The sequence below is a fragment of the Haplochromis burtoni genome, unplaced genomic scaffold (assembly GCF_018398535.1).
Source record: "Haplochromis burtoni strain Fernald_Lab_line unplaced genomic scaffold, NCSU_Asbu1 Contig_269, whole genome shotgun sequence".
NCBI classification, from domain to species: domain Eukaryota; kingdom Metazoa; phylum Chordata; class Actinopteri; order Cichliformes; family Cichlidae; genus Haplochromis; species Haplochromis burtoni.
Genome location: NW_024582630.1, coordinates 53,018 through 67,619, shown reverse-complemented (window position 1 = coordinate 67,619; position 14,602 = coordinate 53,018). Strand labels below are relative to the sequence as shown.

The following is a 14,602-nucleotide window of genomic DNA, read 5'->3' as shown; positions in this document are numbered from 1 at the left end:
TAAAAATGTGCACTTGTAGCCAGACTCCAAGGGACTGCATGACAACTTGCGAGACAAGCCAACCTGCCTCTGAAAGCCAGGTGAGCTGAGGTGGGTGGGGTTTGTTACTGTAGCTGTCAGCCGAGCAAACAGAGCAGGTACAACAGGCTATTCGTTTGTACAGAGTTCGCGAATCCACACCTTTAGCACTTACCGGCTTATGCTGGAGAGAGTACCGACACCAGGACCGACAGAAGGTTTTAACTTTTTAAGCTGGTTTAAAGTTTCTCGCCTCTGATTAATCAGGAAGACCAGGATTCTTTTTGGCCAGTTATGAAGTAAGTCTCTTTGTTTATGTTGCTGAAAGTGTGTTGAATTCCTGACAATTTACAGTAGTTACTGAAGAAGTAAGCACATGCCTCATATTGTTTATGTGTTTGTGCTGAACCACATGTACCTTTTTGGTTTCCTAAGAGCTTAGAGGAGAAACATTTCTCGTTTGACACCATGGTAATAAAATTATCTGCATGTCTAAGTTTCTTTAAGACAACAATTAAATGCACTGAAAATAAAATAGTCTTACATTTTTCTGTGATTGGCTGGAAAAGTTTGTTCCAAAGCTCTGTAGTGTTATGTAAAAATTGTATGTTGACAGTTGTCTCATGTTTGTCCTGTTCATGTTTAATGATTAGTTAAAGATTACATATTACAACTCAGCAATGCAGATAAAAATGTTAAAGTCATACACATAATATTTTTTTTTCCTAATTATCTCTTTTTTGACATTCAGCTCTAAAATGCAAGTTTAACTCAGTGAACCCTGTAACAGCATAGTGTGTGTCACATTTAAGGTAAAGAAGAAGTCTGCTGCACACAGAGACTCAGAGGGGTTCTCGCATCCATGGAGTCCAATCTGTCATGCCTGTCTTCACTTGAAGAGGACTGTTCAGATTACATTCAGCCGCACTATAAAGAATCCTATCGTCTAGCCATTTATGCCCTACTATGTGGCGGCAAAGAAGCCTATGAAGAGTTCCTTCGAGCTGAGCAGATCAACCACTTCCTTTCAGAGGAAGAGACTGTGTTCATTTTGGAAAATGCAGAGTTACCGGTTGTGGAAGATGATTCAGAGGGAAGACGCAGCACAGACGAGGTCAGACCCTCCACCTATTTCCCAATTGAGTCGGAAGAGGAGGTGCCAGACTTGGATTTGGGCTGGCCAGGGGTTGCGCTGGAGGGTGTAGAGACCAGCATTAGCCTGCTGTTTCACCCACCCAGACAGAACACACCAACAATTAAAGAGGTGGTTCGGAAGCAGATTCAGGCTGCGCAGAAGGTGAGGCTTCAGCATAAACAAAAGAAATGCTCCTGGGCCAGTGCCAGAAAATAACGCCTCATCTATCAGGTGGAGGAATCAACAAGGACAATAGTTTATCAATAGTACAAATTCCTAGTGAAAGGTGTAGTTTTGCGTAGGCATATAAACACCTCTGCATAGTTCTCTGCATACACAGGAGACTGCAGGGAAGGGCTAAACATACATTAACCCACACAATCAGCTAACTACACCAGTTCAAATGTTTGAAGCAGTTAACTACTATGGCAACTGAACTTTTGTTATCATGAAAATGTACACGATGGAAGTCACTCATTACTCTGCAGCTTTTTGCTTTGTGACGTGTGAGGCAGGCGAGTGGCCAGTCTGAATTCATGTAGGCTGCACTAACTTTGGCAGGTTTCAGAGAAAAAGTATTTAGCAATTCAACATTCACAGAAACATTGTTGCAGCAATATTCTTTAAAGCTGTAGCTATCATGAAGCGGTAACAGTGATGTCAACCTGGTGGAAATTTGTATTTATGCTTAAAATGCATTTCATGACTAGAAATATTAGTAATATTATATTAGAGCAGCAAGTCACTGCAGTTTTCCATTTCCTATTTTTTCCCCAGGAACCTGCTTCATGAAGCAAATTCATCTTGTACTTCCTGTGCAGTTATCTCCTGTAGAAAGAGTAGAAAATGAGTGCTGTTGCACTGCTTTCGCAATTTGTTGCTGTATGTTTAATCTAGTCTTCACATCGCTGTCTTTTAATGAGATGATCTTGTAGTATCCCGTGGAGGTCACAAACAGACACGCTGTTTTTTGCTTTTTTACCTCACACTTCCTGGAATTTTCCTTTTTATTTAAACCTATAATATTAAACTTAAGGATTACCTTTAAGTCATTTAAAAGGTGCTTATTATAATTTAGAAATAAGTAAATATAGTAATGAGTAAAGAGAAGAGCTTTTTTCTGTGCACATGTATGCAGTGTAGGAAAAACTGCTCCAATAAAGACTGCAAACATCTGAAGATTTTACTGAATCACAGGATCTACTAAACAAAAATGATGAGATACAACAGTAAGGATACTGTTGCTTTCAAATTAGTTAAAAGATCAGTCAAATGAGATGGAAAAAGTATCACTGTGAAACATTAACATTAATTCTTGTAGTCAACATTGTAGCAAAATACCACAGTAGGATCAGATGGCTATGGCTGGATTGGTTGGCCTTAAACTGATTACAGAAAAACTAATTAAACCAACTGCAAACCAACAATTGAACAGACCACTCTTTAAAAAATAGTTTTCCTGTGATCAAGTACATGTTTAAATACTTGTTTAAATTCATATGAAAGCACTGATATATAAAATGCTGACACAAAAAATAAATCATTATACTTGCCGTAACTGTGAAAGTGACCTTTTTTGTTCTACCACATAATAACTGGCAGAACAAATTTAGATGCTACACATTAAAGGTGAAATCTAACTAATTTCAAAATAAAAGTACCTATACATAAATATATATCATGAAATGACGTAGGCAACAGTTATGTTGAAACAGGTAAAACTTTGTCTGATATCCATCCATCCATCCATCTTCATCCGCTTTGTCCGGGGCCGGGTCGCGGGGGCAGCAGCCTAAGCAAAGAGGCCCAGACCTCCCTCTCCCCAGCCACCTCCTCCAGCTTATCCGGGGGAATACCAAGGCGTTCCCAGGCCAGCCGAGAGATATAATCTCTCCAGCGTGTCCTGGGTCTGCCCCGGGGCCTCCTCCTTTGTCTGATATTTGATTTTTAAAAAATCTGTCTTTCCTCTTTAGCAAACCACTTGTCTAATTTACAGAATTCATAACAACAAAAAATATCACAAGCAAAGGTGCTCAGTAAATCACAATCTAAAAAGTGAGTCTGCTCACGAAGCTTTACTCATTCACGGTCACCTGACAAAGAAAGTACACTTGCTTTTAATTCTAATTCTTTGGGCTTGTTATCTTCTTACTGTTAAACATTTGGTCATGTCAGTGAGATACAAACTATATAGTTTCCCCTTTTGCCACAAAATCATCACCTTTCCTGCTTGACAGCTGGTATGAGGTGTCTGGTTTTCACCAAATGTGTGGTCCTGTGTATTATGTCCAAACATCTTCACTTTGGTCTTGTCTGTCCAGCGGACATTGTTCCCGAAGTCTTTTGGTTTGTTCAGATGCAACCTTGCAAACTTAAACTATGCTGCCATGTGCTTATTGGAGAGAAGAGGTTTCCTCCTGGATCCTCTCAAACATTTTGTGTTTATTTAGTCTTTTTCTAACTGTACTATTATGAAGTTTGAAGTTTCTCTGAGCATTAACCAGTCTTACTTAAATTAAATTTGCTAGGATGTGCACTACAACACTGGCGACTTTTTTCCACTTGAATACTGTTTCTGACTGTATAGTGATGGAATTCCAGTTGTTTAGAAATGCTTCATAACCCACCCAGATTGATGGGGAGCAACAGTTGTTTTTGTAAGATCATTGCTGATATCTTTCCTCCCCGGGATTGTGTTCTCACCCCCTCAATGCGCCAAAACAGCAAACTGTTAAAACATCTGCTGTTATAGAGGTACTCACATTTGCTGATGACCTTATAGTAACAGAACCTGTTAATTATCCTCCACATTTCTATGGAAGCAAAAAGGATGTAAAACAAATTAGTCCGCATTCTTATACTTTAGATACTGCTTCTGCATTGTAGCTTAATTTTTGTTAAATAAATAATGAAACTGTGCAAAATGTCACAGATTAACCAACACGAGGTTGCATTTGCCTAATTCTAAGACCTGCTAAGGACCAGATGATTTTTTTTATTATGGCCCAGTACATAAACTCTAAAAATAAAAGATTTTTTTTCACATAACTGCATATATACAGTTGGCAGTTACTTCTCTTTGCATGCATCAGAAGTAATGACATTATTTGTGTTGCATAAAAGATTATTTCAAGTTAAGAAGGTGTTTTGCACAATGATACAGTTAATTTTGTGTGGAAAGTCATCTCTACTATACAAGTCCTGATGTTGACTACTCATACATTTTTTGACTTAATTTGTATTTTCTCAAAATTGAAAACATTTCCACGTCTAATGTGCTTCCAGCTTATTGCCATTGTAATGGATGTCTTCACTGATGGCGACATTTTCAAAGAACTCATCAATGCGACACAGAGGGGAGTGGTGGTCTACATCCTTCTGGATGATTCCCATGTCAAGAGCTTCCTCAAAATGGCACACGACATGGAGATTAATATTCAAGAGCTCAAGGTGAGAAACACGGCACCTTGAAATACAAGGTTTAAAGGGCGACAGTATCAGATGAGTATGTTTTATCACCATGCTGAGATATTATTGTACTTGTTGAGGCCATGAACTGCAAAAAATAAAAATCATCAGGAAAAAAAAATGTATTATCTTCTACTAGACCTATGTGATTATCTGGATTTCACAGTGGAGACACAACAGGCCTATTCTTATGTTTTCCACTTTTCCTGATATAAAAAGGGGCTTCTGGTAAACATGCTCTTCTGCACTTCTTGCCAAATGTAATTTTCCTGTTCCCGTGCATAGTATACACGTTAGCATTTTAAACAATGTTTATCTTGCAAAATATTTGAAAACTGTCAACTCCATTGTGTGGTGGCTTTAGTAGCACAGTGGCTGATAGTGAACAACAGCCACATACCAAACTAAGACAGGTAGAGTCATCTTAGAGCTGGGCATTTATTTAACCCTTGGCGCTCTAAGTCATAGTCAGTTCGGCAGTGAGTGTGTGTATGTGTGTGAGGGGTGGGGGGTACACAGATATGTAGACATGTATGGAGACATTTGCTACTCAAAGCCATAATTGGGCCCACACATGCCTGTTGACCTGTTAAACATCATCTGACATAGTCTAACATTTGCATTTCCCCCAGAGCTTCCCATGAGGCTTCACAACCTTTCTTCTGTTGGCAAAAGAGCATTTAAAATATTACGTTTGACATTTTCTCCACACCCTGATGGAAATACAGTCATTTACCAACATTTCCCTGCTGTGTCTCTACCTGCCATTTTCACACAACTGCAGCAACCGCAGGACAGATCTGTCAGTGTGGCTGGATTTTCCTGTTAAACAGCATTAGATGATGTTTCCACAGTCTAAACAAAGAGTCATCAGCGCTGAACGCAGTGACGGCTTCACGACCTCTTTGCAGCGTGCCTAGCCATTAGCAACATCAAAAAAACAGCCTGAGGAAAACTCACACAGGTTTGATCATGTAGAGTTTGACAAAGGGTGTGCGTGCTTTCATGTGTTTGTGTAAAGGTAGTAGTAATGGAAACTGGGGGGGGGGGGAGTGTTTCAATTAAGTTAAGATTTAGGCTGTTTGCACCTGATGACTGAAACAACCCTGAACTCATGTTTCATGCTCTCGGTTTGAGTTTTTGAGTTTCATTTTTGAGTGTTGAAGGCCCTGATGTGTTGAGCAGTGAGACGTGGGAATCATTTAGTTTTTAAAAGATGTGGCACATAGTTCTTTCACACGGTAAAGAAGTTACATTCAGATAAATCAAAATGAACAAATATTAGATTTACTTGCAACATTTAATGTGGTGCCTTTGTGCACTTTTCATTTAAGTAAAGAGTTCAAATTATGTACTTCTTACTGAAATGATAATCAAAGCACTCCTTTTTTGGAAACAGGCTTGCATCATATTCCTGTTAACAAACTAGCTAATGTAAGTTGCCAAACTTGTTAGCCCAAAACAAAACTAACACAACCAATAACACAAAAGCTGAATTACTTCTATGTAATTCTTTTAGAAGGAAGTATGTCCAGCACATGCATGAATTATTTTTAAACTGGCAAAATCACATTCCTGTTTCTTGTGTAATGTCTTTGAAAAACAATGCATGTTCAAAGATTGTACTATCAACTATAAAACAGTGTTAACCTGAAAATCTCCTTGCAGTTAAGCTCGTAAGACTTGATGTTAGAATCCCTGATAATCAGCACTGGTGTCCTGTGGTCAGGAGGGAGGGGTACAACCTTTATCTGCTTTGAATGCACAGATTTGAATGTTCTGCTGGAAACAGATGAGAACAGTTGAAGAAATATTGACAGACATCAGTCATGACTTACAGAGACTGTACACCGTTAACAAACCCTGGATTACAAATGACATAAAAGCAATCATCAACCAGAAAAAGGTAACTTTTAGAGGTGGTGACAAAGAATGGCTCAAACAGATGCAACATGAGCTGAAGAAGTGACTGAACACAGCAGAAATGTAGTAGATAAAGAAGATAGAAAGGAAGCTAGAATACAGCAACATGTGAGGTGTGAAAAGAAATGAATACTAAAAAGAAACAAAAACAAAAAGAAAAGACAGCCACTTATGGGTGATGTGGAAAGAGCTGATGCACTCAAGCAGTTCTTTAGTCCTTCAACTTTATGGTCACACTCCCACTCCCACTGCTTCTCCTTCACTGTAACTCCGTCTGCTCCTGCTCAAGAATTGTGTTGCCCAACTGTGTCAACCTCTCCACAGGATTTTTAATCTAAGTCTACTGCCAGGACTGTGGAAAACATCCTTTATTTTTCCGGTACCAAAAATAAAACGTCTTGCTGAACTAAATGACTTTAGACCAGTGGCCCTTATAATGCACATCATGAAAACCTTGGAACAGCTGATTCTACACCAAGATAAACTTGGTTAAAACTGCAGACAGGAATCTGAACACAGGGATTTCATAAAAACCTTCAGCCACTGGTGTCACAAAACCTACCTCATGCTGAACACCTCTGAACACTGGGGAGGCAGCAACAGAAGGATCAGTAAATTTATTCTTATTCTTATTGTTGTCAGGGTCATCAGGTAGCCACCCTTGTTCACTGGTCACTGATAGACCCACGCATGTACTTGGATGCTCATGCTTTTGAGAAACCTGGTTGCACCAGCTACATCATTTTGTTTTGGCAACTATGTCTGCATAATTGAGCCTTTTGAATTGTATATGCTGCCTCCCATAGTACCATTATCTCCACAGTGTACAGGCACTTCTGCACGGTGGACCACCAGATGATGTCTGGCCTGAGAATACTTGGAGTAATCTTTGGTGGGAAAGTGACTTTCTGCAACTTGTAGCCACAGGCAGTATCCACAGTAGCTTTCATTCTTGCAGATAAGATTTAGGGGGGAATTACTTTTCCAGATTTGGGTAGCTTTTTGTGCACTAATAAGTGAAATCATGATTTAAAAGCTGTGTTTTGTATTTCCTTTTGTCTTTGCAAAACTAAATAAATAAATAAGAAATCAGGAACAAGGAAATGTTTTGTCACTGTATCGTTTGACCTGATTAAGCCTCCTTGGCTAGTTTTGCAGCCAGTGAGGATGTCACAGAGTTCCATTTGTTCTTCTTTTTACTGTATCATGATGTTTACACATTCACCAAAAAAGGAAAAGATCACTGGTTTTATCAAAGATGAAGACATAAATCCCTTTGGTATTGCATTACGATGAGCATCTGGTATAAAAACTCTGAAATTAAACACATGGAGCTTCCCACTGTTTTGATCTGTTGTGAATAAGCCAGAAGTAGGTTCTTCTATCATTGCATGATAATGCATTTTACAAATAGAGATTGCTTAATGCATTCTCAAATAAGCATTACATATATTACTTGTAGGTGAAATGAAATTGATTTATTTTTGGCCTTAATTCTCATTTTTATTTTTCCATCAGAATCTTTGTGTTCGGACGGTTCAGGGGCCAGAGTATCAGTGTCGCTCGGGGTTTAAGTTTCATGGAGGTTTGGAACAGAAGTTTATACTTGTGGACTGCAGGACAGTTATGTATGGAACATACAGGTGAGTCAGTGCTGTTCAAAAGTATTCTGTGATTAAATTGAAATAGAGGCCTGGCCTAGCTCTACTTGGCAGCTTTGCTAACTTTAAGTAAACCTTAAAGCAATTTCATGTAAACTCACTGTGCTACTCTGGTATTTTTAAAAATAAAAATTGGTGAATTAGGAAGAAAAAAATATGATTAGCTGCCTTCCTTCACCACTTAGACTGGCTTTCTTCTGGCGGGTCAAATAGCCATATTAGGAAGATTCTGTCTCACTTTTATCATATCGAGCAAGTATGTGTTTAGAGCAGTCTGCAGCCTGAGCTCGTGGCTCACGGAGATTAGTTACATTATTTGAAACTTTCACTACTGAAACAGTAAAAATAAGAGAGAAAAAAAAGTTTTAAAAAAAAACAAACCCCAGAGCAAGTTCTAAGACAAACTTAACAAATCTTCCAAGTCAGCAAAACTAGTTTATCTGTTTGAGAACACACAGAGCTGAGGTAAGAAGAACACTTAATAAATGCAGTGGCCTGTGGGCAGTTGCAGGCACCAGAAACACATAAACTTTCTGCTGAATTTGCCAAGTTCAAACATCATATGATTTAAACTTTAGTCCTATGCTCTGCTACTATAGCTTTTGTTGTGTTGGATGTGTTTCCTGGTTGGCCCTTATTTCCACTGTTATGTTTCAGTTGTGGATTAAGCACATTAAAATTTAGATAATGAAGATATGCATGACTTTATTATTAATACTGTTTAAAAATGTGTGCATCATTATGATTTGTACTGGTTCTTCAATTTCTTTTTCAGCTACACATGGACTTTTGAGAAAATCAACCTCAGTATGGTCCTGGTTGTCACAGGCCAACTGGTTTCCACTTATGATGAAGAGTTCAGAAGACTCTATGCTTGCTCCACAACTTCTTCAGTCTTGCTTAACGGGAGGCCACCTGTTCTGTACCTTAAAGATACTTTGGCTCTGGAGAGCCCAAACTCCAGCCAGCTTTCTCTTAATATGATTCACAGGAGATCCAGGGTGATGCACGTGGTGAGAAGTGTTCAGGACAACAGGTTCAACAATTCTGGCACAATGACCAGAGGCTTGAGTGTCCAGGATAGGCTCCATCAGTATGACTATACTAAAATGGGAAACCTAGTGAAAGGACACAGTTATGGAGGCGAGCTGCAAAAGGTAAACTCCATGACTCGGCTAAGGATGGGAACTAAAGACATTGGAGTCCCTGGGAGAAGTGCATCTAAACCGAGGGGAGGTGGGGAGGTGCTTCTACCAAACCGGATGTCGCACCATCACCTCCGGCACCAGACACGTTACGGTGCGGACCAGAACCTAATACCATTCAACTCAGAAACATCACTCCACCGCTGGAAGATTGATTCTTATCTTAATGAGAATGAGATGCATCCAGGTGCGTCATGTGATGCGATCTCACCTGTGACATCTCCATATAGCAGTCACACAGGCTTAAATGATTATCAGTCACAGCTCATTCACAGCAGGTCGAGAGATATTAAGTCCAGAATGGAAGAAACACGGCAAAAAAGGTTCAGTTTGCAGGACTATAACAATTTCAGGCAAAGCCACGAGTCTTTGAGGTCCATGTATCTGAATGCAGAAACATCCAAACTGATGTCTTCATTAAGAGGCCTGGATGTAAGGCAGAGTATCACAGAATCGGAGCTAGCGGCACAAGAAAGCTGCAGCCAGGAAAACAGGGAGCTCAAGAAGCGAGGTAACAAAAGAGAGCCAGTGCTCACTGATGGACATCGTTCTGCCTCTCACCATGATGTGGTTTCAGATGGAAAAACAATGCAGACATATGATTGGCGTGAGCCTCTATCCAAGACAAGATCAGCTGCTGATTTAGACCAGAAAATGAGTGATGCACCACTCAAGCCTTCTCATTTACAGTCCAGCAGTGTTAGCATTCAGCATCCGAGAGCAATGGAATCTTTGACCGAGGTCCCTGAAGAAAAAGACAGTTCCCACACTCACTTAGACCCAGCACTTAAAGTCAGACGTGAGATTTGCAAAGATGAGGAGGTTGTTCCTAAGAACTCTGTAAAATCTCCAGAAAAAGAAATTCAGGATCAAGCCACAGGAAAGCATTATAGGGTGGCCAAAAGCACAGGCTCAGGTGATTCAAGGCAAGAAAAGAAATCCATTTCTAATGAAGTTGAAACTTCTCTGAAAGTCTTCAATCCATCTACAGGACCTCAGCGGGGAGTGGAAGATAAGGGCAGTCACACAGAAAAAGGGGAAGCACAGCCAGAAGATGCAGCGCTACAGAGAAAACATTCTATGAAAATGAAAGTGCCTACATCAGATGAAAAGAAAACTTCCAAAAATGAAAATAAGTCTCTCCAAAGAAGGACCTCAGGAGTAAGCCAGCCACTGAAGGCTGCCCATTCCCTGGCACCTGATGCAGTGCACACAACAAAAAGCCAGTCACTGAGCATGCCCAGTTTGCAGAGCTCCCTTACTAGTCCATCAGAGACAGAAAAGACTAAATCTCCACTGTCAAGATTTTCTCCTCAGCGTTTGAGCAAAAAGAAGATGGCCCTTGCAGCAGAGCAAGACTCAAAGGGCACTGTGGGTGACGAAAGAGAGACTTTATATCAGAGACCAAAAGACAAAGCCTACAGTCGGTATGAGTTTTTGCTTAGCAACGAAAATCTACGTCTGGATAAGTCAAAGAAGAAGGCAAATTCATATTCGTCAGACAAAGAGAGAATCTCTTCTTTGCAAAGGCGCGAGTCTGCCCGTTCAGTGAATCAGACACAGAGCAGCACTGATAACAAACTGGAGCGATTCATGCAGCGAGTTGGAAATCTAATAAACAAGAACAAGTAGCGAAGGCACAGAAGAAGGCCAACATGGTCAGAAATGAAGGCAAAGTTTAAGCATATTACATGTTTTGTTTATGCAGCTGTTTTCCATGCCTAGACAAATGGTTTCTTTACACCACAGCAGTATGCTCCACATTTTTTTTTTTTATCGCCACTGATGCCAGTAACAAGGCTTGATAAATCGGTATTTGCAGTTAAAGTCTGAGATGGATCTTACTGGGGAGGTGGAGTTAAGGCAACCAGGGAGAATCTGACAGTAGCACTTCAGGACATTCAGCAATGTTTGATTCAGTAAGCTAAATTATAATGATACGGTATGTCTTATGCAAAATATGTTTATTCTTTTAGTTTACCTAAAGGATCAGACTGATGAGAGCATCTTTCATGCTATGACAACACCAACACCTCTGTTGTTGTTCAGTATTGTTGTGAAATATCTACATTTAAAAAAAACCACACACCAGTAAGGCCCACTGTTATAACCTGTACCTGAGGTTTTCTAAACAAACATACACTGGTTTACTCTAATACAGTAATGCATACATTCATCTGCCACTGAATATATTTCTTCTTGTTTCAGAAACAGTACTGAAACAAAGGGTGGATGTAGCTCAGGAGGCAGAGCAGGTCATCCACTAGCTGAAAGGGTGGTGGTTTGATCCGTGTGTCAAAGTATCCTTAGGCAAAATACTCACCCCTAAGTTGCTCTACGATGGATTCACGGGAGGATGAATGTGTGTGAATTACAGTAGAAAAAAGTGCTTGTGTGAATGAGACGTGTTGTATAAAAGCACTTTGAGATCTTCAGTAGTGTAAAAAAGTGCTATATAAGAACCAGTTCATTCTCTGAAAATGTTCAGAGCTGCTGGAAATTACTGAAAAGTGTTCAATTAATAAACATATTTGGTTTTTTTGCTTCTTATATAGGCAGCACGGTGGGTAGCACTGTTGCAGCACAGCAAGAAGGTCCTGAGTTCAATTCCACCATCAGGCCGGGGTCTTTCCGTGTGGAGTTTGCATGTTCTCCCCGTGTTTGCGTGGGTTCCCTCCGGGTACTCTAGTTTCCTCCCACCGTCTAAAGACATGCAACTTGTGGGGATAGGTTAACTGGATAATCCAAATTGCCACTAGGTGTGAATGTGAGTGCGAATGGTTGTCTGTCTCTGTGTGTTGGCCCTGCGACAGACTGGCGACCTGTCCAGGATGTACCCCGCCTCTCGCCCTATGACAGCTGGGATAGGCTCCAGCGCCCCCCGCGACCCTGAAAAAGGATAAGCGGAAGTGAATGGATGGATACTTCTTATATAGACAAAAGTCTTGAATCTATGTGTTTTCAGTCCCATTGTTACAGGTGTATAAAATCAAACACACTGTCATACAGTCTGCCTTCACAAACAACATGTCTGTGAACTGTATCCCCTCCTAGATATTCTGCGATGAACTGTAAGTGTTATTATTGCAAAGTGGAAGTCATTGTCAGCGCTAATGTTCTGCTGACTCTCTACTCTACAGTTGATTAACATCAGTACTAAAACTGCATGCCAGGAGCTCTATGGTGTGGGTTTCTATTGATAACCAGCTCCTGTAGGTGTAATGTGTAGATAGCTCACTAGCTACTTTTGTCCATATGGTGTATGAAGACTGAAATTGTGGAGCAAAGCGTTGGTGGATTTGGTGGTTTTTTTGTGCAATGTGTCACAAAAAAACACCAAAAATATGTCATATGCCTTATCATTTAATGTATCATATAATGTATCATTCATGAAGCATATTGATATATAATTTTTTTAAATATGGACGATGCTGTACATTTTCTGAGTGTATTTTGATGAATTTAGCAACTATGTTCCAAATATGAAAGCATTCACACTGGACTTCTATCAGATATTTTATCATAAAGTGTCTGTGAACACTAAACTGCTTTCTAAGTCTCTGTGGAAGATATCTGCTGCATAGTCATCAGTGTTACTCTTCTTCACATCAGTTCTACAAAGCTTTTTAGGTTAAGCAGAGACACAGTTACATGCCTACTTTATAAGCTCCCTCTACAGATCACCATCTTGGTGTTGTTCTTTATAACGTGTTAGGTTTTTGCTTCCTGCTTTATTTTGTGAGCTGCTTGTTCCTTATGCTTTGCTTTTACTTTTGCTTTCTTGCCTCATCTTCTGCTGTCTCTGTGCGTCCTTTGTCAGTGTGCCTATTCGCTTCAACCCCAGTGATAGTAGCTCTAGTGTATTTGTTTAGGTTTCAGCAGTTTATAGTTTTCAGTGTTTCCCTTCTGGATTTATGATTTACCTTTTGTATTATTGCAAAAAACAATAAACAGTTCACTTCAAATTCACCGCTGTCTACCTGAGAGTCTACATTTTGGTCCTGTGCACAACATTCAGCCTGCATATCTTACATGCCATGAAATGCACAAGACCATAACTGTAGCTATGAGTAGCTATGTTTGATGATAATGATGATGTCATAACTTTGCAAGACAATGATGAGTGGTGGCTTTTATTAAGTCAAAGATTTAGCTGAGCAGCTGATTCACACTGAGGCCACAGAAAAAATAAGAAGTCTATCAAATTGCAGCCAAGCTAGGGACCCCAAGACGGTAACATGCTTATTACACACAAGAAAACTGCTTGGGCTGCACTCCTAAATAATAGCTGAATTTGTCAAAATAATCTGAAGTTCTTCATTACTTTTTGGTTCTTCTGCACAAAATAAAGCATTTCTAATTCTTGTTTTAGCACAGATGGGCAAAGGACTCTGCTTGCTGCACATGTCTTTGTCATTAAAACACATTATCAGTTAAATAGTTTAATTCTCTAAAATATACTTTAATTTCATGTGTAATATTTGTCACATGTCAAAGAAAATCTTTAGAAATTCAAAATCTCTCTAATCTTTCTATGCACAATAAACTTTGAATATGTATGTTGTAAAGCATATTTTTAAAGCCTGAGCACTGGTGGATCAAAAATAAATCTATAACACAACATTAACATGGAGGAACTGCTCATACAAACATTTTGTAGCCTGTGAAATATGCAGGGCAGAGAGGATGTGTGGCAGTAAATAAAGGGAAGACAACAGAATGCATGAAGGTGCATAAAAGTGCAAAGGATGGATGTAGCATGTACGGTAGCTTTTCTTATGTTACCTTGTAAGAGGACATCAGGTGGGAGGTCAGAGAAAATCTGTGACCAAATAGACAATGACTCAGCCCTTCTGTGCTATTGCTAGCACTGTAGCATTATATTGCAGATAATAGGACTGTTTTGGTTTGATACTTCGGGTATGGATAATGTGCATGCACATTGAAGTAATTTGTTAGTTTTCTGGTTACTGTGCTTGACTGTGTGACCACTGAAGGAAAAGTGCATTTTTCCTTTCAATTCATGCAAATTAAATCCCACTTTTGCTTTACAGATTAGAATGTAAAACTTTCTGACCTTGAAATCAGCATTTGATAATTAGTTACTTTCAGCAAAAATGTCTGACACAACTTCACCTACTTCCAAGGTGCATGGAGAGGATGATAGAATTCACAATGGAGGAACTCCAGCA

The 14,602-nt window shown here is 39.6% G+C and overlaps 1 protein-coding gene across 1 annotated transcript; it reads left to right on the top strand.

Moving 5' to 3' along the window:
- Positions 1–4: 4 nt before the first annotated feature.
- On the top strand, positions 5–11,482 carry LOC102302890 (protein FAM83B). Its single transcript, XM_005939980.2, has 5 exons — positions 5–317; positions 831–1,315; positions 4,439–4,603; positions 8,063–8,187; positions 8,981–11,482. The coding sequence occupies exons 2-5, from the start codon at positions 881–883 to the stop codon at positions 11,040–11,042; spliced, it is 2,787 nt and encodes a 928-aa protein (XP_005940042.1). The 5' UTR covers positions 5–317; positions 831–880; the 3' UTR covers positions 11,043–11,482.
- Positions 11,483–14,602: the final 3,120 nt, after the last annotated feature.

Excerpts from the sequence above, each read along its gene's own strand:
- LOC102302890 (XM_005939980.2), top strand. The coding sequence starts at position 881 with ATGGAGTCCAATCTGTCATGCCTGTCTTCACTTGAAGAGGACTGTTCA. Across the intron at positions 1,316-4,438 it reads AGATTCAGGCTGCGCAGAAG|CTTATTGCCATTGTAATGGA; the intron begins GTGAGGCTTCAG and ends ATGTGCTTCCAG. Across the intron at positions 4,604-8,062 it reads TTAATATTCAAGAGCTCAAG|AATCTTTGTGTTCGGACGGT; the intron begins GTGAGAAACACG and ends TTTTTCCATCAG.